Consider the following 24,979-nt stretch of genomic DNA (forward strand, 5'->3'; position numbering starts at 1 on the left):
ACTGAATCATCACCAATCTGCTCAAAGTTATCTTCCCTGTGCTGAATCTGCGACTACATATTGAAATTCATATTGAATTTGTCGAAGCAGAGACTCACATCACTAGTCTACACACACCGGCATCCTCTGTGTGTCTCCAGTTCTCTTCTTTGTTTGGTCTCTCGGAGACGTACAGCAGTCCCCTTTCCTCTTTTGTTTTTCTCAGTTTGCACTTTACAGGCTGGAGATGGGGAATAGATCAAAAGCAGAATGGATGAGCTGTTTTGCAAGATCCCCCAGTCTTAACGGATTTCAAGGCTGGATGAGACTGTGTATGGGTTGCTTGGCTGGGTGTGTGTGTGTCTCCGAGTGTGTGTATGTGTGTAATATGCATGTACATGCAAATTTATGTGTGTGTGCGCGAGTTCCTCTGTGCCTGTGTGCCTGCAAGTTTGCCTCTGTGTCTCTGTTTTTATCAGTCTGCACAGTGCACCCTTGAAATCCTACCAAGAGTCTCGGTATAATGCAGCTACAGAACAATCATAGTTGCATTGAAATCTTATAGGTAGTGTTTGATTTGTTCTTTCTTCTGGGTACCGACAGGTTCACCCTCTGTTCTCCCACCAGTCTTGTTAGGATTTCCCTTTCATATTACATTCATTGTGATCTTCGTTTTATTGTTTTATAACTTAACAAGGGTCAACAAAAGAATTTCATTTGAACTGCAATACACGCGGAGTTTTGTACGTTTGCTTACCTCAAACGTAAGCAGGGGAGTAATAGTAACTAAAAACAACATATTTCAACCTGCTTTAGTCAAGTAAAAAGCAATTATTCTAGCTATAACCCCACTCACGGCCTCCCCAGAAGGACACAAGTGGCTGATAACACATATGATCTGATCTTTACAATTCTGCAATTTCATTTAGCAGACGCTTTTGTCCAAAGCGACGTACATCTGAGAGTTCGTACAACACAAGCGAGGATCTAGATAGGAGGGAACAACAAGTAAGTGTCAGCAACAGCTTCAAGTCCGATCGGACACAGGTGCTGACAGGCAGTGCACAGAGGCAATGCACAGGGTGTATAGAAGCATCATGTCATCATCATTAACAACATCAACAACGTCATCAATATCATCATTATTGTGAATATCCTAATCAACATCGCCGTTTTTGTTGCTGTTTTGTAAGCGAGGAACAGGGTTTTGAATTTGATGCGAACGGCAACTGGGAACCAGTGGAGGGATATGAACAGCGGAGTGACGTGTGCTATTTTGGGTTGGTTGAAGACCAGTCATCTGCAGTCAGGTTTGAATGTGCATGCAGGGAGGCCTGCCAGTAGGGAGCTGCAGTAGTCAATGCGGTATGAATGCAGCCTCCCAGACTTCTGTGTAGACAGTGTAGTGGTGTCCATCTACAGTCATTTTTTAGCTGCTGTAAATGTTCTCACATCATCAGACAGTGATGACCCCTAATGTTTTAGCCATTCATATCACTTATCTTCATACTACACTTTCAGAAGAGTGGAGAGCTGGGCTAAGGCCCAGACACACCAAACCGACATCAGAGAACTAGTAGCCACAAAGGTCGCCTGTTACGACACCTCACGTCGCCTGTGTCTTGGCCACACCGCAACACTACCACGTACGTTCTGCGCCTGCGTGAGATGAAATAACTCTCCCTACCAGCAGGTAGCGGTAGTCCGTATTCATCAAAAAGGGAAACCGGAAGACTGACGACTGTGGATATACAAGCCGTTATTATGATACAGACATGAAATGAAACAGCGTCTGCCGACCATTTTCACATCATTCTCACTCACCACTTAGTTTCATTCCAGATGGCCACGTTTTGTGAAGATATCCACGTACTGGAATGATCAGATGAGATGAAACATGAGAAGAGCCTTCTGTGTGTGCCCTCTTGACTTTACTCCTTGGCTTCCTTTCCTCACTTCTGTTTTTCTTCTTGTGCACTGATTCGTTAAAGCTGAACAGCCAATCGGAGTGATTTCTCTAACTGACGGGCTCCACCACCAATTCAACATGCTGAATCGGCCAAAAACCCTCCGATGCACGCAGACTACAGCGTGCAAAAACTAGGCCGACAGAAGCTCATCGACGGGCCAATGGCCGACCGTCGGCTTGGTGCGTCAGGGCCTTTAGAGTTGTCAAGTCAAGTCACAAATCACAAATTTGCCCTAAAGGATTAGGATTGGACAGAAGTAATGAGTGAGTTGGGATCGGAACACACCCCTAAAGGTCTTGCTCTGTCCCCAGTGTTTAGAGCACGTCTCCACTAACACTCAGTAGTGACGGGGTACTGAGCAGGGACTGTGGCTGCGAGGGCATCTATTGTTTGCCGTCTGCTCTACTGGGAATGCAGCACTCGGAGAACACACAGCGCTGCTTTGAAGATCTGCTCTGACAGACGGAAGACCTTCTCTTCAACCCAGAGTTTGAGCCTCATTACTGGGATTGAACAAGCAGCGCCATTATTCACCATAATGCCAAATGATGAGCGTGCTGACTGGCTTTGGAATGAAATACCAGATCTAAAATGACGTGATGGATTTATGGACTTTTATGATACAACAGTTTTTGAAAGTTTAATCAGGTCAACTTTTCCGTGCTTTGCTTTCCTCCACTGCCAGGGATGGGAGACTTCTTGACCAGCAGGAAATAATAGCAAGAATACCACCAGTCTGTATAGCTCCTTTTCCTTCAATCAGCGCTGAAGTCACGACTGTGTGCTTCACCCAATCCTCCCTTTACTGCGTGGCGGTGCCAACCACCTACACCACCACCACCACCCGTGTCTGTCTAGTCCATGAAGTTTGCCTATGGCGCCACCCTGATTAGTCTCATTCCTACTGATGATGAGTCATACCAGAGAGAGCCCTTTCTTCCCACTCACTATTCCATAGAGAAAACATGCATAACAGTTACACACAAACACACAACGCCTTTGCTCATCATTTGAACAATGTGATCATTGTGAGGCAGAGTGCGCGCGCTATAAATATAACAGTCCTCTGTTTAGTTTTAACTGGGCGCCAGCTGCTGATTCAACCGGTGGTAATGTCCACTGATGGGTAGAAACTGCATCTACTTCAGCATATTTTCGTCAAGCTGAGATGGCATAACGTTGCTATAAGAGCTATAAAAGTCCATCCTCGGAGGCCCGTGAGGATATTTTGCTTCTGCAACACACACACCACCACGAACAGACATGCACACATGCCAGCCAGAAACACACACACACACATATACATTTCCGTCTCGACTCAGACTCATTTGCACCGCCGTGACACCTGAATGCTTTAGCCTCGGTGTAAGTGGGCTGTATGACATTATGCTTGATAATGGTAGCTATTGCTTCTCTCACATGTGATGGATGTGTCTGTCACGGCGCAGTCTCGCCACACCCTATTGGATATGGCATTTTTCTGACAGCAAAATCAGCCAATCCTGACGCTTCAATGAGCAGCCTCCCTAATCTGTTCCCCGTGCTGTAATTCCAGGTTGCAGAATGAACCCTGGGTAATCCCTCATAGGGTGCGTCGTTCCACTTGTTGTCACTTTCCCCTCGTCTGTCTCTCTTTTTCCTCGCTCTCTCGCTCTTTCTCTTTATTTTACACTCGCATAAACTCTCTCTCTCTGTCTGTCTTTTCTGTCTCTCAGTTGCCGTCTCTTTCTCTTGTTCTCTCTCCGCCTTATGTTCTGCCTCCCTAGCTGGCTGCTCCTCATACTTTCTCATTGATTTTCTTTCCGTTCGCCAGCCGCACCGCACCTACTCAGTAAGTGATTGACATTCCCCTGCATATTTCTATTTCTCTGTCTTTTCCTTGTTCTCCTCTCCTATTCCCCTCTCTCTTATTATACCTTATTCTTCCTCCTGCCTCCCTGTTTCTATAATAAATAGTGCACAGTGCTCTTCAACAGCCTGAACTTTGTCTGAATTAGTTTCAGTGGTTGTACTGCAGTAGTTATCTGCTGTAATTGCAGTGTAAATACCAAATTAATGACACTGCAAATGAGAAAGTTACAGCTATTTATATTGTTGTGCACAAACACAGTCTGGAATATGGCAATATGCAGCTTCCTCTCTCTATGATAAAAGCTTATGAGCCTAATAGATTCTTGGGTTGTGCTGCGTGTATAATGAGGTTTTATGCAATGGCTCAGTGGTGTTGCTTCACCAGATTTAATGCGATGGTTAGGGGTACCGTCACTTTAGAGATTGCAAAACATACAGAGTTATTACAAAATGTTTTCCAAGGGAAATGACATGTAAGATTACTGATGTTCTTTCCTGGCCGTCAGATTAATGGCAACTGCGTTGCGCTCTGATTAATATATCAATTTAATTATTTGTATATTGGTGTGTCTCCAACTTGTAGACACTCTGTTGTCATCTTTTCATCCTATTTGTGCTATATAATGAGTCGCCTCCCATTTTTATTGCACAAATCAATAATAAAAATGTGTAATTTATTGCATAAAGCCTCACAAAGAATAATTACAGCTTTAAAGGTTTTCAGTCTGTTTGATAAATGTCATGGTGTGTTTGCTTCCGAGCGTGCTTTCCCCTGCTTACATTAGCTGATGTACATCTTCCTTCCTGTTTGTCGGAGTGACTCACAGACAGTACAGCTCTATTTTCTCCCCCTCGCGGCTCAAAGAGAGTTGACGGCAGGGGCACCAAAGGGCCAGTTCCTCCCCCGCCAGCATATGCGTCTTCTGCCTTCCTGCTCACAGCTCCCGCATCTCCCTCTCCCCACCCCTTGCTCCTCTGCAAGAGCCACAATGCCACCCCATCCCATTAGCCTCTCAGTCACCCCCGTGCTCAGACCTCTGGTGACACCTGCTGAGCCCAGACTCCCGCCTCCCACCACCTCCGCAGGCTCTGATTGTGTACGCTGATTGCCGAACACCGTATTTCCCGGGTCCCTTTCTGGTCGCGCCACCGTATGTTCACATTTCCTCCCTCTCTGTTTCTCGATGCCGTCATCAGGAAAGCGTGGAGTGTGTTGTGCAGGCAGTTTTGGAAGGTATACAGATATCTATTTGTGTGAGCAAGGTGCTGTTTCTCCCAACAAGTACACCAGAGGAAATGGGTTCTTTTTGATCATACTCTCAAAGGAAATCTTTGATACCAGCAGCTCTCTCTCTCTCTCTCTCTCGCGCTTTTTAGTTTTTTATATCTCACATCAGAATTCATCATCGGTGTTAGGAGGGTAGTTAAACGACTTCCAAAGGCAGCCACTGATCAACATGAATGGGTTGTAATCTCTTGAGAGTTTTGGCAATTTAGCCTTGAAACATACTATGACCATGATTGGAAAGCTTTGTTTACTGTAGTTTTTCTTTTTTTTCTTATCAGACTTCAATCACTGATCCTCTAACAGTTCATCCTCTCTGGTCTCCAACCAGCATGACTATTCCCAAAGGTTTTCTAGCATGTAATCAGAGAACTCATTCCAGTGACATGAATTCAATGTATCAAGGCTAAATTAGATGCTGTATTTTCTCATTTACTCCTCCTATATAATATTCATAATGGAGGGAGGTTGATTATTTTGATAAGGGATATTATTTCTCCACAGTCTTCGAGACAGCTGTGGCAATGCTTACATAATGAGGTAGATTGCGGAGTTTGAATGTAAATGACCAAAAAGTGTTTTGAATTGTCATCATTTCATTTCTCAAACAGGTTGTTGTCGGTTGGCATATTTAATGAAAGACTGAAATTGCTGCCTTTGTTTCTAACTCGTTTCCATATCAATAAGACACACTATAATCTTAGCAGGAACACAGTGTGCAGGATGACCTCATGTTCTTAAAATGCTCCTCAGATATTAAATCTACACCAGAGATAAGTTGCACAAACTAATAAAAAGACACATTTTGCATATAATCTAGATCTTGATTTATGTCGAGGTTATCTTCTGTGCAAACACATAAAGCAAATGCTGTTTGTTATTGACATTGAAATTGTGTGTGTCTGCGTCAGCAGCAGAAATGAAATGATAGCTTGGGAAGCCGCCATGATAAGGAAAGCTAAATTGTTTTGCTGATAGTTCGGAGTCACATAACTCTTACCGTATAATCACCAGCAAAGAAGTCTTGCGATCTTGAATAATAAAGATCTCATACAGCACGCCACAGCACAGGTGAATTGGTTGTCACTGGAAAAGTCAAAGCTCTGCTGTCATGTCAGATCTAAGAAAAACACTCTTCGTTTTACTGAACAACTTCGCCTTTTTCACTTTATCCAGCACTTGCACAGATTTTGATAAGCTCCAGGGTTGCAGCATTTTCCCAACCATTAGAGGAGCCGTGCAAATCCTTCAAGGTCAGAGCATGCAAATCTCCAAGGTTTTTTTTCCTGTCAATGCCATTATGGTAAAACGGAGGTGAGTAAGAGGAATTTGTACCTGAAAGTAGCAAGAGGCAAAGATTTACAAAATGCTCGTGTCTGCAGAGACCGCCGTCCTGGCGTTGGAGGTTCACAAACTTGGAGCAAATAGATGAATGAAACAGGAGATGGCAGAGACAGATTGAAAGGGAACAGGAGGAAAGACACCGTGTGAGGTGGAGGTGTGAATCCCCACTCGAGCTGTAATGAAAATGAGAATGTGGCTCTGCACTGCAGGATTTGCCGGTAATTGGTTTAATGAATGCATTCTGGTACCTCTGATTGAACACATGCCCCGTGTTCGCTCCTCGAGGAGCCACACACACGTCTTTGTTTCCTCCTGCAGCCTTACTAGCTCCCGCTATCACCTTGTCTCACAACATGGCGATCTGTCCACTGCTTTGTCTCCGCCTACCACTGTCTTTCGTGAAGGTCGTACTGATTGTCCTTTAGAGAAGAGGGAGGCAATTAAGTACAGATTGTTTCTGTTGGCTTTTTCCAGCTGATGGACTTCATGACTGATCTGTTTGTGTGTGTGTGTGTGTGTGATTGCTCTCTTTGCAGATTGGCCTGTGGCACTCTGAAGATGGACTGTCCATGGAGAGAAAGCTTCCATCAATCAATGTGACAGACACCCTCTTCAACACCACTCTTACCATCACGACAATATTAGTGAGTACTGCTGTATACACGCTGATACGCACACATCAACGGTGGTCTGTGTCATTTTTATTAGCTCAACGCCGCGGCTGATCTACATGTGGCTGACATTCTGTGGTTGACAGACAATTACCATATCAAAAGCCCATTTTGTATTTTCAGATCTAAACTCAATCCTCTCGGGATCAGAGGAACTGCCGCTGCGCGATTGTTTTGCCCTGAGTACCTCAGATGAGGCTACATCACAGTGCATCAGCAGGAGCTAATAATTCAGCATGTCAGCCATTCTCAGCCTCTGTAGTAAATATAGATCCTGTGATGCCAGCTCACACTGCCCTCACTCTGCTACCTGTTACAACGGATGCACTTTTTAAGCAATGTCCCTAATCGCCTGCCATGTTAATGATCAGTAATCTATGAATCCTTAAAAGCTTGTGAAATACAAAATTCATGCTTTTCCTCAGTGAAAGCTTTATGCAAACAGTTGACATTTATACACAATTAAATAAACACAAGTGAATTACATAAAAAGGGAAGCAATACTGTCACTCCAAATGGCTGCCCTTGCTCTGCCTGTTGTTATTTAACAATTCAAACGAGTAAGCATAATAACTCTGCACACTTTATAGGCTTTATCGGAGGATAAATTAACACACAGGGCACCTAAACATTTCATTCTTGTATTAATGATCAGGGCTATTGAGGCTCAATTTGCCTCAATCAAAACTAGTTGGTACGACGTTTTGTCCGACCACGTCTTAAAGCATAAATGTTTATAGCTGCTCCAAATTTATTTATTAGCATATCAACATGGTGGTGAGTCATAAGGTGTTCAGTGTAACTCCTGCTTGATAAAAATGTTTTGCAATTCATAACATTACAAAGGAGGAATGGTGAATTTGTCAGATGAAAACAACACATTCTCACTCCCAACTCGTCAAATACCGCCGTTTGATCAGTGCCCTCGGCATGCCTTACTGTTGGACGTGTCGAGGATGGCGTGTCAATATACGCTCGTTACATGCATAGTGCCCTTTCAAAATAAACTTCCGTTTTCACAAGAAGTTAGGTTTAGGCAACACAACCACTTAGTTAGGGTTAGGAAACTGTCATAGTTAACTTCACTGATTAACGACTCACATGACTAGCGAGTGAAAACAGCTCACATGACTAGCGAGTGCCTCACGACTCATGTGACTAGCGACTCATGTGACTAGCGACTCACATGACTCACGGGACTAGCGATAATAACGATTCGCGTGACTAACGACTGACGTGACAAAGTCAACACAGGCAACGGACAGCGGTCTCCTGGTTGAAAGTTCTGTGTTTGTTTGACCCATCCACCTACCCTCCCACCCGCCTTATGCGGTCTCTCATGCTCTTAAAACTACGTCATTTGCTCTGACCTTGGAATAACGCCACGAGTGGGTTTGCATTGGAGTTAGTTGAAAGCCCCATGCGTCGCATATAGTCGCTAAAGGGGTCCTCCGACGGGCACTGACCAAAAGGCGGTATTTGATGAGTTTGGAGTAAGAATGGGTTGGATGAAAAACTTAGTTCAGTTGGAATGACCTCTAACTTCCAACAAGTCTTCAAGGAAAGCAACACCTTTCGTTGTGTCGTTCGATTCATATGCAAAAACTCACACGGTTGATCTCTGACTCCAGACATTGAAACACATATCAAACTAATATCCACACGACGCACATCACTGCAACTTTGCAAAGTTATAACCCTGCCATTGGCCACCTATTTCAGCCATCATCCTCCTTCCCTTCCGCTATCTGTGCTATCTATATTGCAAGGGGCATCGTCGTTGCACCCGGTGCTTAGCGCCGCCCAAGACAATTGCGATTGGTTTAAAGACATACAAACAAGCCAGAGTGTTTTTTTCCTCTATATCATAATGATAATGTGTGGAGCCAGACCTTTCTTTAGCGCTGACACAGCGCTGTGGAGCTATGCGAGACTAATATATTCTTGACTGATCTAATTCTTAACAGTGATTAATTGCTCATCAATTAATTAGCTACCTGCTTTAATTAGTAGAGCAGATGTGTCAGGAATTTCCAAAACTTGTGAGAAGCATATGATGCTGTTCATAAGGCTCAACTTTTCTGTTTTACAGTAGCCTTGATATCACATCAAAGGTGATAAATGGATTCATGTTGGAACTGCATGAAAACCACTCGGCTCTTCAGTCAGCCGCATGTGTTTTCAAGCCTTTCTTCTCCCCTCGACACACACAAACACGCAGACAGTCGCATACACAAACCTGTCACTCGCCCAGCTCCTCCTCCTCGCTGATGAATCAGACGATAAGACACAAAGTAGCTTGTAAGCAGAGGCAATTGGCCCAATGTGTTAGTCTGAGTGCCTGGCTTATCAGCTGCGGAGCCGTGGGAATGAGGGAAGGACATATTGTCATATTTCGCCACTGAACAACTCACTGGCCTCATTGAGAGTTATTGGGATTCAGATGGAACGGTTCATTTCACACAGGAGGGAAAGGGCGCAGGGGTGGGGGGAGGATGGAGATGTGTGCTTGGGTTGAGGGGGAGTACAAATGAGACAATATTTTCACAACAGAAGAGAGGGTGTGAAAGAAAGAATTGGCCGAGCACAGAGCTTTGATTTCACTTTGGAGATATAGAGTCCCCGGACCAAACTTCGGAAGCCACCAAGGAGCAATTTTCAGCGCCTATCACAGCTCATTCATCATGGTGTGATTGCCATGTCGCTGTTATCTCGCTTGCGGGCGGCAGACGAGCCACAACTGAAAGCCTCCATAAGAATTCCTTACCTGTAGCGCTGGCCTGGGAGGCTGCGTGTGTGTGATTGCACCAGCATTAATGGATGCTCTCTTCCAACGTTTGCGTGTGTATGTCCAGTGTGTGTATTTGTGGGTTTGTGTGCATGCTTGACATGGTCAGCTGGCCTTCACAGGGCAGTTTTATTACATGTCACATACCGTCATATTCCCAATTCAATTTCACAAACACCTCTGGGGGGCAGGGGGAGGCAATCACAGAATTGATTATCACTTTACTGCAAGGCCACAAACCATGTGTTTGTAATCAGTGTTTGAGTTTCTTAAAGGCACTGTTTAGGTCTTAGTGAAATAACATCTTTGTACCCTCAGTAGCCCTACCGATGTAATAGAAAAAAAACATTCTTTGCTTCCTCCAGATGAAATTCTCTTGCTTGTGTTGTCCTAAATTGTGTGTGCTATTGTGGTTCCAATATTCTAATATACAGTAGCTTGTCAAGCAGTAGAAAGAGTAATCATTTCTAGAGTTTTTTCTGATTTCAAGTTCAATTCTGATCTCAGGTGATTTGCATTTTGATTGTGTAACAGCTGGATTTTAATAGCTTCAAGTTATCGGCCCTGTTCACATCTGGCATTCTGGCGTTAACATGCGTCTTGGGTGATCCGACAGCTCTAAGTACAGGTATAAATACACCCAAGACACACTGAGGACACATTGAGATCTGATCGCTCAGACCACATTTATGTCTGGGCCATATATGGACGCATTCTTTTAGCGCTCTGAGACCCACAATATACCTGTTCTTTTGTCTTTTTTAGGGGGGTAGAGGGGGTCTTTATGGGAGATAGCAGGTCAGCAGTAGATGTCACATAGAAATGGTGTACATCATCTGAAAGCTGGGAACCTGAAGAATAATTTGACATGCAGCTCAGCACTTCGTCAAATTGTTTGAGTCATAAATTAGAAATAAACATAGATAATTTAATTAAATTATGAATTAATTAATGAATTGAATGAATAAATGATTGAATAGCGAGCACTCCGTTCTGGAAACTGCTCAGAAACCCCCGTATTGTCAATCTACCTGGGAGAGCCTTCTATTCTCTGAATTCTATCTTTAGTTTGTGGCTTTAAAGTTTCATGAGGCTGCGATTATCCTAGAGGTCATCAAAAGTCATTTTATACAGTGAGGTCAAATTTTTAAAAAATGCTCTCACTAAAATGAAATGGCTACTATGGAGACTAAAATCAGCACATATGAATACAATTGGGCTCATGAGATCCACAAGAGTCTCATCTTTACAGTGATACCCAACATATACAATTCCAAGACTGTTTAGGGACCCCAGTATGCAAAAATACTAAACTTTGTAGAATAGTTGAAAATAACACATTTATACTGCATGGTTTTTGCCCCAGACTGTATGTGATTATCATAAAGTGGGCATGTCTGTAAAAGAGAGACTCGTAGGTACCCATAGAACACATTTTCATTCACATATCTTGATGTCAGAGGTCAAGAGACCCCTTTGAAAATGGCCATGCCAGTTTTTCCTTGCAAAAATTTAGCCTAAATTTGGAGCATTATTTAGCCTCCTCACCGACAAGCTAGTATGACATGGTTGATACCAATAGATTCCTTAGGCTTTTCAGTTTCATATGATATATGTATATGTTAGCACACTGAAGTACACTCTCGTTCCCAAATTAATCTTATTCAGCTTTACTTTTTTTTTTTTTGTTCCACGTTTCTCCACCTGGTTATGTGTGACATCCCTGCAAAAGCTGACCGACACCACTTCCCATTAAAATACATATTCGATTGTTAGATACACACATTAGATACACACATAGAGCCACCAACCCCCCACCCCGCCCCTCCTTACACACAGCTCAATTCACACAGATGAACAATTTTGAAATCATCATTAATGATTGAAAAATGATTTTTACATTAGTCAAATATTTTTATGAGGTCACAACAGCACAGAGGGTAGATAGTAAGAAAATACTCATCTGAGCATAAGGCCACCACAGTACACTAACACACACACACTAACACACACACACACACACGTCACACGTCTTTTTTCACTGACTTCGTGTAAATACATGTGGTTATTACGTTACACCATTAGCAAATCATTTAACAGCCTTGGGTGCCCGTGATTTAATTACGCTCTTAAATACTACTCATGCTGTTATTTCTCTTATCTGAAAGAAATCAAATAGAGCAGAGCTCTACCTGTAGGACCATCTCTCTTTGGTTCCTGCCACTGATGGAGAATCATATCATCTACATATCTGAATCCCAAGTCAAGACCCATTTTCCCCGTTAATGCCTGAAGCCTGCTTTAAGTCCCTTCTGTAAAAGCCACTTTGTGCTTTTGTCAACTACAGTTCTCTCAGACTACCCTTGTGTCAGTGAGTGCTCTCATATCTACTCACATACGCATTGGTGAGGATTCAACAGTGCACATAGAGCCGACAGATAAAAGCAGACACAGGGGCAGATTTGCTGGCACACGGGCTCAGCGGCACTGAGGCATGTGCACCTGAATCTGTTCACATCCTTTTGTATTTGTATGTTCTGCCATTTATTTACTGTCGAGCACTAAACTGATGTTGTGCATGACTTGACCCTTTTTCTAATGACCTAGTATTTTAGAGTATTGTCAGAGCGTCTGTGGCTCTTCTTCAAACAGCACTACCAAACCCTGTGAGAGAATTACATCTCAGCTGCCAGTTTGCTGGGCTCTGGAGAGCAAGTTTTTAAGGATAAGACAACAGTTGAGCAAAGCGAGGAGGGTTGTGTGAAGACATCTTGAACACCCTGAGGTTTTAAAAGGGGAAACTCCACTGTGGTGTGTGAAGTTGAACACCCACCGGTGCACCTGGCGCTCTGCGTCTGTATGTGTGTGTGTGTGTGTGTACACTTTCTTACTTGTGCGTATGTACGTGTGTGCTTCTTCCTCCAAAGTTATCAGTCCACAACCAGACTCCTCTTGGCCTGGGAATAAGAGCTGCTTTAAAAGTCTGCATTTCTTTAAAGCTTCAAACTTATGGCTTTATTGCTGTTTTGCTGTGGTGTGCAAAAGAAGGTAGATGGAATTTCCTTGTGATTTTGCCTTCATGGAAGACAGCACTTTCATTGCCCCGTATAGACTTTTCATACCTTTATATAGTTATTTTTATATGATTTTGTTCTCAACTTCACAGAGGGCTTCTAGTGGAAGTGGTTCTTTCAGTGATTTTTTTTAGTCAGTGTTTGGTGGAAGTTTTTGGATGAGTGTGAACTGCAGCAGCTATATACTTATATTGTATTTCCAGGATAGTCCCATTGAGATTTAAAATCTCTTTTCCGAGGGAGTCCTGGCCAAGTTAGCTTCATAAAAGTTTCACACATAAAACTACAAACAACAGACTTAATACTGAAATACAACGTAAGAAATGTCACATAAAAGAGACAAATAACAGACAAACTACAAAAAACAACATAACAACAACAACAAACAGCAAATTGCATCAACCAATGAATTACAATAGCAGTGTCATTCAGTAATACCGTTCAAATAGTCCTTAATCCTGTTTTTAAAAACTGGCATGCTTATTAAACAATGTAGTTTAAAGGGACTATTTGTAACTTTCAGAAATGCTTGTTAACAGCGACACCTGTGGCCTTGAAATCAACGAAAGTCAGCGTCGAGCTCGCGCTTGCTCGCTCTAAATAGACATGGACGAGCATCACTCAAAACAGTGAGGCGACACACGTCAGCTAAAAGCACCATATCACTCTATATTTCACCTGCTTGGCAGTAATGTTAGCTGACCAGACGAAGGTCTCTCCATGAATCACTGCTGATCCTAGTGTTGGCTTTTCCTGCCTCAGCGCACGCTCAGGCAGCGGGGCTCCTCAACGAGTTACGTTATCGCCTCCCGACCGCAGCCGGCAGCCGCAGGGAGACACCGGCACCCGGTCGGTAACGAGACGACAACATAACACGTGGAGGAGCCCCGTCACTTCACAAGACACGGGAAACCTCTGTTGGTCTGGAGGAGCTGCAGCATTTATTTCTGCACAAACGTCCCCTGTACATTCACTAGATATTCTCAGAGCTAAACTAACTCTTCTGCAGTGTGGAGTGAGCGCGCGTTCACGTCTAGTAGAGGTGGAGCGAGTACGCGAGAACGCGCGCTCTGTCTGAGTGAAGGTAAGCAAGCAGCAGAGACGAGGCTCCGGCCACACGCAAGCGCGCATATGCGAACGCGCATGTGTGGCGACCCGCTACATTTATACGCTTAAAAAGTTACAAACAGTCCCTTTAAGGTGACTGTAGTTTAAAACTTTAAAAGCACTTTCACCAGTGTGGATTTGAGGAATAACATACATAATTTATTACCGAAGGCTGCAGCTACTGATTCTTGTTACTGATTAGGAGTTTTAGGAGTCAGTAGAGAATATAGATAAGGAGGCAGTTTGTGTAATATGGCCATATAAAGAAATATCAGCTTTTAATAGCAGTTGTGTTTCCATTCCAGCACAGATCTGGTTAATAGGCGGTTTGGACCGGACATGTTTACTCGGGCTGACACCTTCTGATCGGTTGGTTAATTTGTCGGTCGATATGCTCTCGTCCAACCAACCAACTCTCATAAGGAGAAAGCGCTTACTCCATTATTTTTGTGGCCGAGAGGGACATGCGTGTGAGAGAGACGCGGCGCTCCCTCGGAGAGCCCACACACACACACAGTCCTTGTCTCTGTCCTTGTCTCAGTCCTCAGTCCTGACAACTGTGTCACTTTAATGCATAAAGCTGGCAGTTTGCAGGTCGGGTTCAGGTGGTTGATTAACGCTTATTAATTGTTGGGCGGGGTTGGGCGGTGCGGATTGTTTAGAAACCCTGACCCGCCGCCATGCATCATCACTTGGTAGGCTTTGAGTGTGAACATATCAGAATCTGCAAACATGTTTCAATATGTTTGGTGTACCTACTGGTTTTGTTTGAGTAAAGCTGTCAAAGTTAACGCGATAACGTGTTAACGCAAATTCATTTTAACGGCACTAATTTCTTTAACACATTAAAGCAACTTGCGATTTTTAATTAACCTCTTAAAAATCTGACAGGCCGCCGTCTGTCCCGGCCACTATTCTATATTTCGGAGGTTGCAGCAGGCTCAGTTTTAAAGAGTGAAGATACTGGCATCATATGAAACTAGAAAACCTACCAACCATGTCATACTAGCTTGTCGGGAAGGAGGCTAAATAACGCTCCAAACTTACGCTAAATTTTGGCGAGGAAAAACTGGTATGGCCATTTTCAAAGGGGTCCCTTGACCTCTGACCTCAAGATATGTGAATAAAAAATGGGTTCTATGGGTACCCACGAGTCTCCCCTTTACAGACATGCCCACTTTATGATAATCACATGCAGTTTGGAGCAAGTCATATTCAAGTCAGCACACTGACACACTGACAGCTGTTGTTGCCTGTTGGGCTGCAGTTTGCCATGTTAGGGTTTGAGCATATTTTTTATGCTAAATGCAGTACCCGTGAGGGTTGCAGGTGCAACGGCTCGTTCTATTTTCAGAAATCAAATGAATATGAGAAGGTTGTTATCATTAAGTATAAAATAATTAGGTTAAAAATAATTGAATATGCTGCAAATAGCTCTTTATGTTTATTTATATATTATATATATATATATTATATGTTTAATTATAATTCAATTTTTTCCCCCCATCGACCAGTCAATTGTTTGAACGATAGGTAGAATTTCTGTTGACCAATATCTTCTGTGGTTGACTGCAGCCCTAATTCTTATAGAGCAACTGGAGCTCAGAAAGAGAGACAAATTGAAACAAAGGAAAAGTGACAAAGAAAACAGCAGAAGAGTAAACGGGGGGAATAACACATTTTGGCTTGATAACAGTCAGACCGTCCCTGTGTTATTGATCGCTGTTGGGTTTTTACTGGTGTGATTGATGGATGCTTGCAGGTCTGACTTTATTACTTAACCAGGTCAAACACAGAGGGATGGGGGAAGGCAGTATTTTCTAGCCTCACTCTAAGAGATGGAGCTTCCTAATGATGGCAGCCATTTATTATTAATATAAAATGCTTTTACCCTTTTTCACACACATAAATCAACAAGAAGCTTGAAGGTGAATTATGGTCAATTAAGTGTTGTAGTAGGACATAAACATCCATCCATCTAGGCACCTTACTGCTCCTCTGCTCTGTTGGTGTGAAAAGCTGTTAAGTGACCGTAGCAGGTTTGTGTTTCTTCATTTCTTCCCTGTCCCTCTGTCCAGCTCGCGTTATGTACAAAACATCTATGAAAGCCAACCCTCTGTAATAATGTTGCGGAAATTGGTCTGGTTCAGTCTAGCTTGACTGCAAGTCGGTGCTTGAAAAGCTTCAGCAGACTGTGAACTCTGAAATTAGCATTTATATTGTGCCTCATGCTGAAACATGATGCATAGACTTCATGTTAGACCAGTGAGGTGGGTGGCTGTAAGGAGTTAATGAACAGATGGACAGTTTTACTTTTATAGATTGGTACGTACAGTCACTAACTGGCTGAGAACTTGGTTAGCGTTTTGTTTTCTCTTCTAGGACAAAAGGCTGAAAGGTTATATGCTATACTTTTGTTATTGTCAATAAATCCCATGAAAAGAGTAAAACCGACTATGCTTTAGTTCGTCCATCAATATTCTCTGACTTCTCCGGCCCATCTGTGGCTCTCAACTTTAAGCCCAGTTGTTCCTACTGATGATGTAAATCTTTAAAAACAGTACAGGAATATATAGTTCTGATTTTTTAAAAAAGATAAATCTCTTCCTCAAAGACCTAGCTACTGTAGTTTCTAGCACAAACAGAAGAAAACAGTGAATTTGTTTTGATTTGCATCAAGGTTTTATACTACTAAAGTGCAACAGCAAATACATTTTGAAGGAAACATAATGCTGCATGGATTACATTTTTATACGTCTGCATTGTTACTTACCATATCTGGCAAGTCAGAAAATGAACAAAATGTTCACTGTCAACGTTATTCATTTATTTCTTACTTACCTTTGCAGTAAGGTGTCCGCTCGTAGCATCTACTGCATAATAAAATGATTTTATGGATTGTTTAGGCGCTCACACTTGGTTAATGTAAGGGAGAGACCATGGTATATATATATTGAAGTGAAGTGAATATTGACTTTAAGCACAAGACCAGAAGTGCATTAACTGCATTAACATTTAACAAAAACCATCAACAATCTTTTTCTGATCTTAACCAAAGCGCTGTTGTTCTGCCTAAACCGAACCACATACAGGAGTCAGGACATGAACCCCGGTGTCACTGTCTTGCGCTTTGTACACTCACCACCATCCCACCCAACTGCCTCCCTATGACTTGTGTGGGGTACAAACATTTAGCTCTTCCTTCACTCGAATAATGTTGCTTGTGAACATGATCCAGGCACCGCTTGCATTTCCCAGCACAATGGAAAACAAATTAATATTATATAAATGTAATTTCTAAGACACAGGTTTGGGATTTGGTGAGTATTTACATCAGCAGGACGCTGTACTGTATAGACCATTTCACAGTTGTAAATGTAAACAATCTAAATGTTTCACAGTTTATTTCCTGTTGCGGTGTATGTGAAGGACATAAACTGACAGGAAGCAAAACTGTCCAATCTGCAGCCTCAACGCTAGATGCCGCCAGATCCTACACATTGCACCTTTAGCATACACATGTGCAGCTCACTTACTCTCACGTGCATACTGTATCTTGTAATACGGCGTTTGTCATCTGCCTCTCTCTGTAAGGTGCTGCAGGTTAATGTTGCTAGACAGCGTGTCTGTTTAATCGAATTATGAGCCTGGTTAGATCAATTGAATCCATATGCAGATTCTAGGTGCAGAGTTAAGCAGACAGACAGTCGATCATTTTATTCTCAGTCTTATCACAGCAGAACATGAGGCTGTGGGTTCCACCGTCCAGTGATGCAGCAAGAAACAGGCGAAGACGCCCAATCCGGTGTCAAAGTGATCTGTACGCAGCTACAGGTGGAACCAAGCCGTTGCTACGACAACAGGGCAAGTCACAGTTGTGCCACCTGATGTGCACCAAGTTCTCAAATGTTCCTGATTTCAGTGGAACTATTATTTTTGTGGCTCTCACTGTGAGGCAAATCAATCGCCAGTCAACCAGCCACCACACAAATAGGTATATCCAGCTGTGGCGATGACAAAACAATTTCACTTCTATTCCACTTCTGAAAATACACCACAACACTGCTCAGCTGCCACAGCAAGCTTACGCACGACTGTGGTGAATTACACACATCCCGCTGTACGCATTTACGACAATCTCTTGAACAAGCTCATGGTTAAACCAAAATTTGTGAGCTAGTATTTTATTTGAACGAGCACATAAACTTTAGTTGTTAAAACACTCAATAAAGCTTCTATCCGCAACAATAAAGAAAACAGAAGTTTAGATTCCTTTTGCTTTGTTTATTTAAAAAAACGTGTCAGTGCACGAGAAAACGCTCATACTAGATAATCACTTTCATCTGATGTCATTATTGCCATAGTAATATAAGTTAGTTCCCACTGGATTCACTAGCTGAGTGCAGGTAAAGAGCAGCAGCAAAGTGGTACATAACGCTGTCTTTTTTATGATGTAGTGGAGCCCGAGCACACCAGTTGACAGTTGCATTATTTGAAAAATAGCGCAATAAGGGTGACTCCGAAATACATCACTGCTGGGCTCTTTAAATCTTCCTACAACATCAACTAAATGACAAAACAAGACATAAATAAACGGACAGCCGAACAGAAAGTTGGTCCTCTAAAAGACAGGTTGTAAATAGGTGTGTGTTTGGGTGTGTTTATGTGTGTGAGAGGAAACTGTTTTTGTTTCTTATCCACTTTCTGTTGGAGATAACAGATTGGCATGCGTCTGTCTGTCCCTGATTTAAGTGTCTGGCTCTGCTTCAGACCCACAAATCTCAGTTTTCATTGAAGGCAGTAAACCTGATGTGAACTGTGACCTCTAAAGGACATACGAGATGCTTCCACCATTCTTCCTGACTGTAAAAGCTTTAGTTAGGCTCTGTAGAGCAATCAAATTAAACATTAAGGAGGCACTCCGGCTATTTAGTAGTACGCTTGCAAAAAAGTTGTTGAGGCTTTTTAGACTCTCTGTGACAAGTAAACTGAATAGTACAGTCCAGTATACATTGTGTTTCCTGTGACTGTACAATATGTCAGTATCTTGCCTGTGCTCCGTCTTGCTTTGTCACACTACTGTCAGTTGGAGATGTGCTGTCTAAGATGCAAACCCTGTGTGTTTTTCAGGAGAATCCATATGTGATGCTGCGGCAGAACCACCAAGACCTGGAGGGAAATGACCGCTACGAGGGCTTCTGTGTGGACATGCTGAAGGAGCTGGCAGATATTCTCAAGTTCAAGTATCGCATCCGACTGGTGGGCGACGGACTGTACGGGGTTCCCGGAGCAAACGGATCGTGGGCCGGCATGGTTGGAGAGCTCATCTCAAGGGTATGTAAATATATACACATGCACTATCTGGAAAAAAGCCCTACAACCATAAATTATTTTTTATCACATCATATATATACTTGGAAGCACTTGAGTGTCCAAGGTACTTTCTCGAGGCACTCACATACACAAACCTAAAAGTGTGTAGCTCAGCTCTCATATAGTTCACAGCTAGCAGCTCTCCTTCATGTCAAACACACACTTTTCATTCAGCAGTTGGCCTTTTCAGCTTAAGCATTGTATTTTCAAAAAGAGTCACAGCTTGTTGGTGGCTTGTTCCCTGTCAGCTCCTTTCCTTAAGCCCTCTGAACTGACCTTAACAGACTTTCCTCCTGAATCGGTCTATGTTGTTGCCAGTAAATCTCTCTGTGAGGTGTTACACTCCTCCAGCTGTGCTGTATGTAGCTGTTATATGCTTATATAACACCTAGTTCACTCTACATGACTTTAGCCCTCCGCCCGCCAACAGTTTTTGGAGCTCCCTGACAAAAGCCCTAGATCAGAGGGGAATTGGCGCTGGCTCGGCGCTCGCTGACAACACAAGACACGGGTTTGGGGAGAAACCTGGCGGAGGGGTAGTTGTTGCTGCCATCCATCCATCCTTTTACTTCCGCTTATCCGGGGCCGCGTCGCGGGGGGCAGCAGGCTTGAAAGGATATTCCAGACATCCCTCTCCCCAGCAATATTTTCCAGGTCTTCTTGGGGGACCCCGAGGCGTTCCCAGGCCAGAAGAGACATATAATCTCTCCAGCGTGTTCTGGGTCTACCCTTGGGCCTCTTAACAGTTGGACGTGCCCGGAAAACCTCTAAAGGGAGGCGTCTGGGAGGCATCGTGATCAGAGGCCCGAACCACCTCAGCTGGCCCCTTTTGACGCGACGGTGCAGCGGCTCTACTCCGAGCTCCCTCCGGATGTCTGAGCTCCTCAGTTTATCTCTAAGGCTGAGCCCAGCCACCCTTCCAAGGAAGCACATTTCGGCCGCTTGTATCCGAGATCTCATTCTGTCGGTCACTACCCAAAGCTCATGACCATAGGTGAGGGTTGGAACGTACTGTAGATGGGCCGGTAAATTAAAAGCTTTGCCTTCTGGCTCGGCTCCCTCTCCACCACAGTGGTCCGGTACAACGCCTGCATCACTGCTGACGCCGCACCAAACTGAAGTTGTTGTTACACCTAGAGGAAACAGGCTATAAAAAGTAAAGACGTGTGGAAACAGGCAATTTTGCGAGTACGTGCCAACGACAACATCGACAAGCATAACAAGGAAAGTTCCGCAGATTGGTTGAACAAAAAAATCTTGTCTTCTGCATGATATTACGTTATTTCCCGTCTCTCTTCTCACGTGTGTTTTCATGACAAAACATTGTGGATTCCTCCTGGTGTGACCACATGTCACCCATCAGTCATGTAGTGTGAAAACCACAACGGCTTCAAGACAGCACATTGTGTAGTGTGAACAGTACATCAATCTGACGACTTTGAAAGTCATGTAGTGTGAACTTGGCCTAAGGGAGCTGAGGGGAGAAGAGGGGGAGGAAAAAAGTGAAACAGGCGTAAAAAAATAGTGAAGATGAAGGTTGAGGTGCGGTAGAGGAAAACAGGAATGAAGTAGAGAGGGACTGAGCCGATCCTAGGAGGTGATCTGTCTTAATTCTGCAGGCTAATGGAGGGCAAAGCCATTAAGTATGTAAAACAAGGAGTGCCTGCTCTTGTTACTGTCACAGCCTGCCACCGCCCTCGTCCCCTGTAAGTTACGTGTGGACGGCTGACCTTCAGAAGTGCCGTGGTTAAAGTCAACATGTGTCTGAAGGCAGCTTGAGCTGTGGAGTGGCAAGGCGGGGGCGCGGACAAAAAGTCAAAGCGTACTTGAGAGGGATTTGTCATGGGATGGGGGACATCTGGAGGGATGTTCCACGGTGGACACAAAGGCTTGAGATTGTTTGGTTAAAGGCTTAGAAAGGAAACGGGAAAGATGGCAGGGGAAAAAGATTGTGAAAGAAAACAACGGAAAAAAAGCCACGGTTGCAAGTTTAATGGATGAGTTGAAAGGATATGAAATATATACCCGGTAGCAGCAAAGGAGGACAGCCTCAGGTTATTCCGGACAACAGATACCTGTGTCCCTGCCAGTACCGTTCACATTGAACAATATTTCACTGTGTGGGGGTGATTAGTTTGACGGGTGTCAGACAGCCTGCGTTAACAATGAGAGCAGACATGCCAAGAGGAATCCAGACCAAAGTCTAAGTACAGTACGTCCTGGTTCCTTAATCCACAGTGCTGCTTTAGAGAACAAAGGCATCTCCAAAGACTGAACTCTTAAAGTCAAATCCTACATCCTAGAGGGTAATGTTTAATTCATCCCTGACATTCACAAGTTTTATTTTGTCCTTTTTAACCGGGTTACCCTGATATGATTGAACGCAAGTGGAAACGGGTATGATGCAATATTGAACAGCCAGCATTACAGTGTGTTTTTTTTTTCCCCAGTTACACTAGAAGGCATAACAGCAGGCAGGCAGAGGAATCCGGTAATCAATATTAATATTCTATCGTCACATAAATATTTCAGTGGCTGTTACGACCGTGTGTTCATTTTTCAAAGGATCAGTGAATTTCTTTGTTGAAATTGCCTGGATGGTCGTTCCCTGCGTGTGGCTTCCTCCGGGCGCCGGGAGCAGGCGATCAGACTTTCAAACGGCGGAGAGAGAGAGAGAGAGAGAGAGAGAGAGAGAGAGAGAAAAGACGAAGCGGAGGCTGGGGGACAGCTGATGATGGAGGGTCAAAGCCTGCGGGCTCAGGGTAGGGCAGCGGGAGACATTAGGCTGCAGTGTGGAGAGTAGGCTGGGGCGAGGTTAAAGAGGTGGGAATTTAGAAATGTAACGCACTAATTGGAGCACAGACGGCGCGGGATTGGGGCTTTATAGGTGAAGCTCTAAATGTCTTCCGGTGGCACTTTAAACCTGCTCTAAAGGTTGGAATCATTACGGAAACATTTTCACATCACGTCAAAATGGATGTCGTGGCAAAAAGCACTCTGTCATGCATGCCACATGCCCCTCTCCCTGTCTCTCTTTCCTGGAGATACAGTGCATTGTGGATTTTTGAGTGGCGTCTGCAGTGCTGCAGCAGAGCTCCCCTCTCCTCACTCCCATCCTCCCATTCCTCCCCGTCTCCCCAATCCTCTTAGTTCCCCTGCAGCAGACAAAGAGCAATGCGTTGCTGCTTTCCCTCTTTGCTCCTCAGGGAGATGAAAAATCCCTTGCAGTTGCACTTTGCTGGCCTGTATTATTAGCAGGGAGCCATCCAGTATTCAGCGTACATTGACCATTTCTACGTGTGTGTATGTGTGTGTTTTACCAGCCGCTGCTTTGTCAAGTGATTTGTCTTGACAGTGTTCCCTTGGCCGGCACAATGGTTACCCTCAGCTCTCTTGTGCCCTACACACACACACACACACACTCACACAGTGCCAATGCTGGATTATCCTCACCACAGATATTGGCGGACAAAGAGGCTATGGGATACAAAAGGGCATTATTAGGGAATTAGCATCTAGTAGCCCACTTCTTATGCCATCCTTCCAAGCGTTATGTCATAAACTCATGTTACGTCCTCGCGGCTATGCTCAGTATGCCTTCTGACTGTGTGTTTACATGATTCTACTCGCCCCCTGTGTTGCAGAAAGCTGACCTGGCAGTCGCGGGCCTCACCATCACAGCAGAGCGTGAAAAGGTCATTGACTTCTCCAAGCCTTTCATGACTCTCGGCATCAGCATCATGTACCGTGTCCACTTGGTGAGTTACCAGCCACACACACACACACACACACACACACACACACACACACACACATGCGTGCTGTAACCGATCGAACAGGCTCTCGTACAGCTTGCGGACGTACCACAGCAGGCTGTCAGCCTTGTCTAATGGCTAGAAAAGAACCACTATACCTCTTGGACTATAGAGTCTATCTCTCTTAGCCTGTCCAAATCCTTCCACAAGCTCTCCTCCTGTGCACCTTATCACCTCTTTTACCTCTCAGCTACTCCATTTCCCCTGCATCTGTGTGTTTTCAAGGCCTCCTCTTCTTCCTGTCATCCTCTCCTCCAAACCTTAGTCTCGCGTTCTCGCTTCTTCTTTATCTTCCCAGCATCCTCTCCCTTCTGTCCCTGCAGTCTCAACTTTTTAATAGCGTCCAGCTCTTTTTCACTTCTCCTGTGTTTGCTCATTTCCTCCTTCTGTTGCCGTGGCCCCCCATCCTGCCAGCACCAGATGGCGTGTTTTATTGTGTGAACTTCCTGATGAATGTACCAGTTTCACAGTTGTTTTCGGCTTGCCCTCTGCTTGGTTTTGGCAATCTTATTCACACGAGCAACGCCCTCTCGCGCTCCGCTAAGAGAAAGCCCAAGCAAGAAACAGTGAAACCACAGCAGTGCAGGTGGAAATGAGCCAGTGTTTGCAGAGTCAGAGGCCCATTAATCATCAGTCCTCCCCCAAAACCCAAGGTGACACAGCAGGGGCTAGTATGGCGCCGGCCACACTCCGCACTTAGGTGATCTGGCACGTGCGTGGTATCCCAGTGGGGCATTTACTCACATTCCCTCTGACTGCTGTCTCCCCTTCTTGTAAATCTCCCTCCTTCTCACCTTCCCATAGTGTACACACACAGCACTAATAGGTGTAGCATTGAGGGACTCAATTGAGCGCCAACAGTTGGGGAGAATCAATCGATGCTCGCAGCAGGTACGGTGTTAAATGGGCTGCCGGGTAGCGTATCACCTCTGAAGTGGGAGGCAGGCAGGCGGGTGGCAGCACAAGGAGGTGATATGGAGCTGATGTCCCTCAGGGCTGGCACACACAGTCACAGAGTTGAATTAGCACAGACTTGAGCCAGTTGACGTCACATCCCTGAGTAAAAGGGCAATAAGAAGGAAATGAAGAAAGCTGTTATTATTAAGATAAAGCACTGAAAAGACAGCGAGAAAAGAGAGAGGTACAAGATAAGAGAAAGAGAGAGAGTAAAGACAGATGTGTCTCTCTCTCTCTCTCTCTCTCTCTCTCTCTCTCTCTCTCTCTCTGTCCCACCATCATTTCTTCATGCCCTTTTTACTCTCCCGTTGCCCCTTGGCATTTTCCCAGATCTGTCTCAGAGCGGTCCCTCAGCATGGCTCTAAAATTCGATATTTGAATTTCTGTGACTGCACTTGTTTAGTTCTAATCCACTGACTATTGATCTGAGGCACAGTGATTTCTAAAAAGGGGGTCTGCTGCTTTCAAACTTTAAATGAAAATTTCAGTCTAATCAATGAGAATGGCGAATGCAATAAAATAACGGCGCCTGTTGAGTATTAATTACCCTCAGACTGTCGGCCATTTAATCTCCATTTCTCCTCTTGCCAGTATGTATGTATTGTACGTTTATCTCTCAAACGCACACAGTGTCTCTCTTTTATTGTGCATCCTTTTTTTGTCTCGTCTTGTTATCTCAGTCACAAGATCGGTTGTGTGTATGCGTGCGTGCATGAGTGAGTGAGCATCTCTGTGTCCGTCCTAACTGCATAATATTTTGGATGC

The 24,979-nt window shown here is 44.1% G+C and overlaps 1 protein-coding gene across 5 annotated transcripts in view; it reads left to right on the forward strand.

Annotated features, from left to right (window-relative positions):
• The window catches only part of grik4 (glutamate receptor, ionotropic, kainate 4), a 334,598-nt gene that overhangs the window by 291,710 nt on the left and 17,909 nt on the right, over nucleotides 1–24,979 (forward strand). For all 5 annotated transcript variants that reach the window (XM_037775509.1, XM_037775506.1, XM_037775510.1 and 2 more), the window contains exons 12-14: nucleotides 6,966–7,073; nucleotides 19,200–19,403; nucleotides 23,087–23,200. In XM_037775509.1, the coding sequence (XP_037631437.1) occupies nucleotides 6,966–7,073; nucleotides 19,200–19,403; nucleotides 23,087–23,200 (426 nt within the window). The remainder of the gene's footprint in view (nucleotides 1–6,965; nucleotides 7,074–19,199; nucleotides 19,404–23,086; nucleotides 23,201–24,979) is intronic.

The sequence above is a fragment of the Sebastes umbrosus genome, chromosome 7 (genome assembly GCF_015220745.1).
Source record: "Sebastes umbrosus isolate fSebUmb1 chromosome 7, fSebUmb1.pri, whole genome shotgun sequence".
Lineage (NCBI taxonomy): Eukaryota > Metazoa > Chordata > Actinopteri > Perciformes > Sebastidae > Sebastes > Sebastes umbrosus.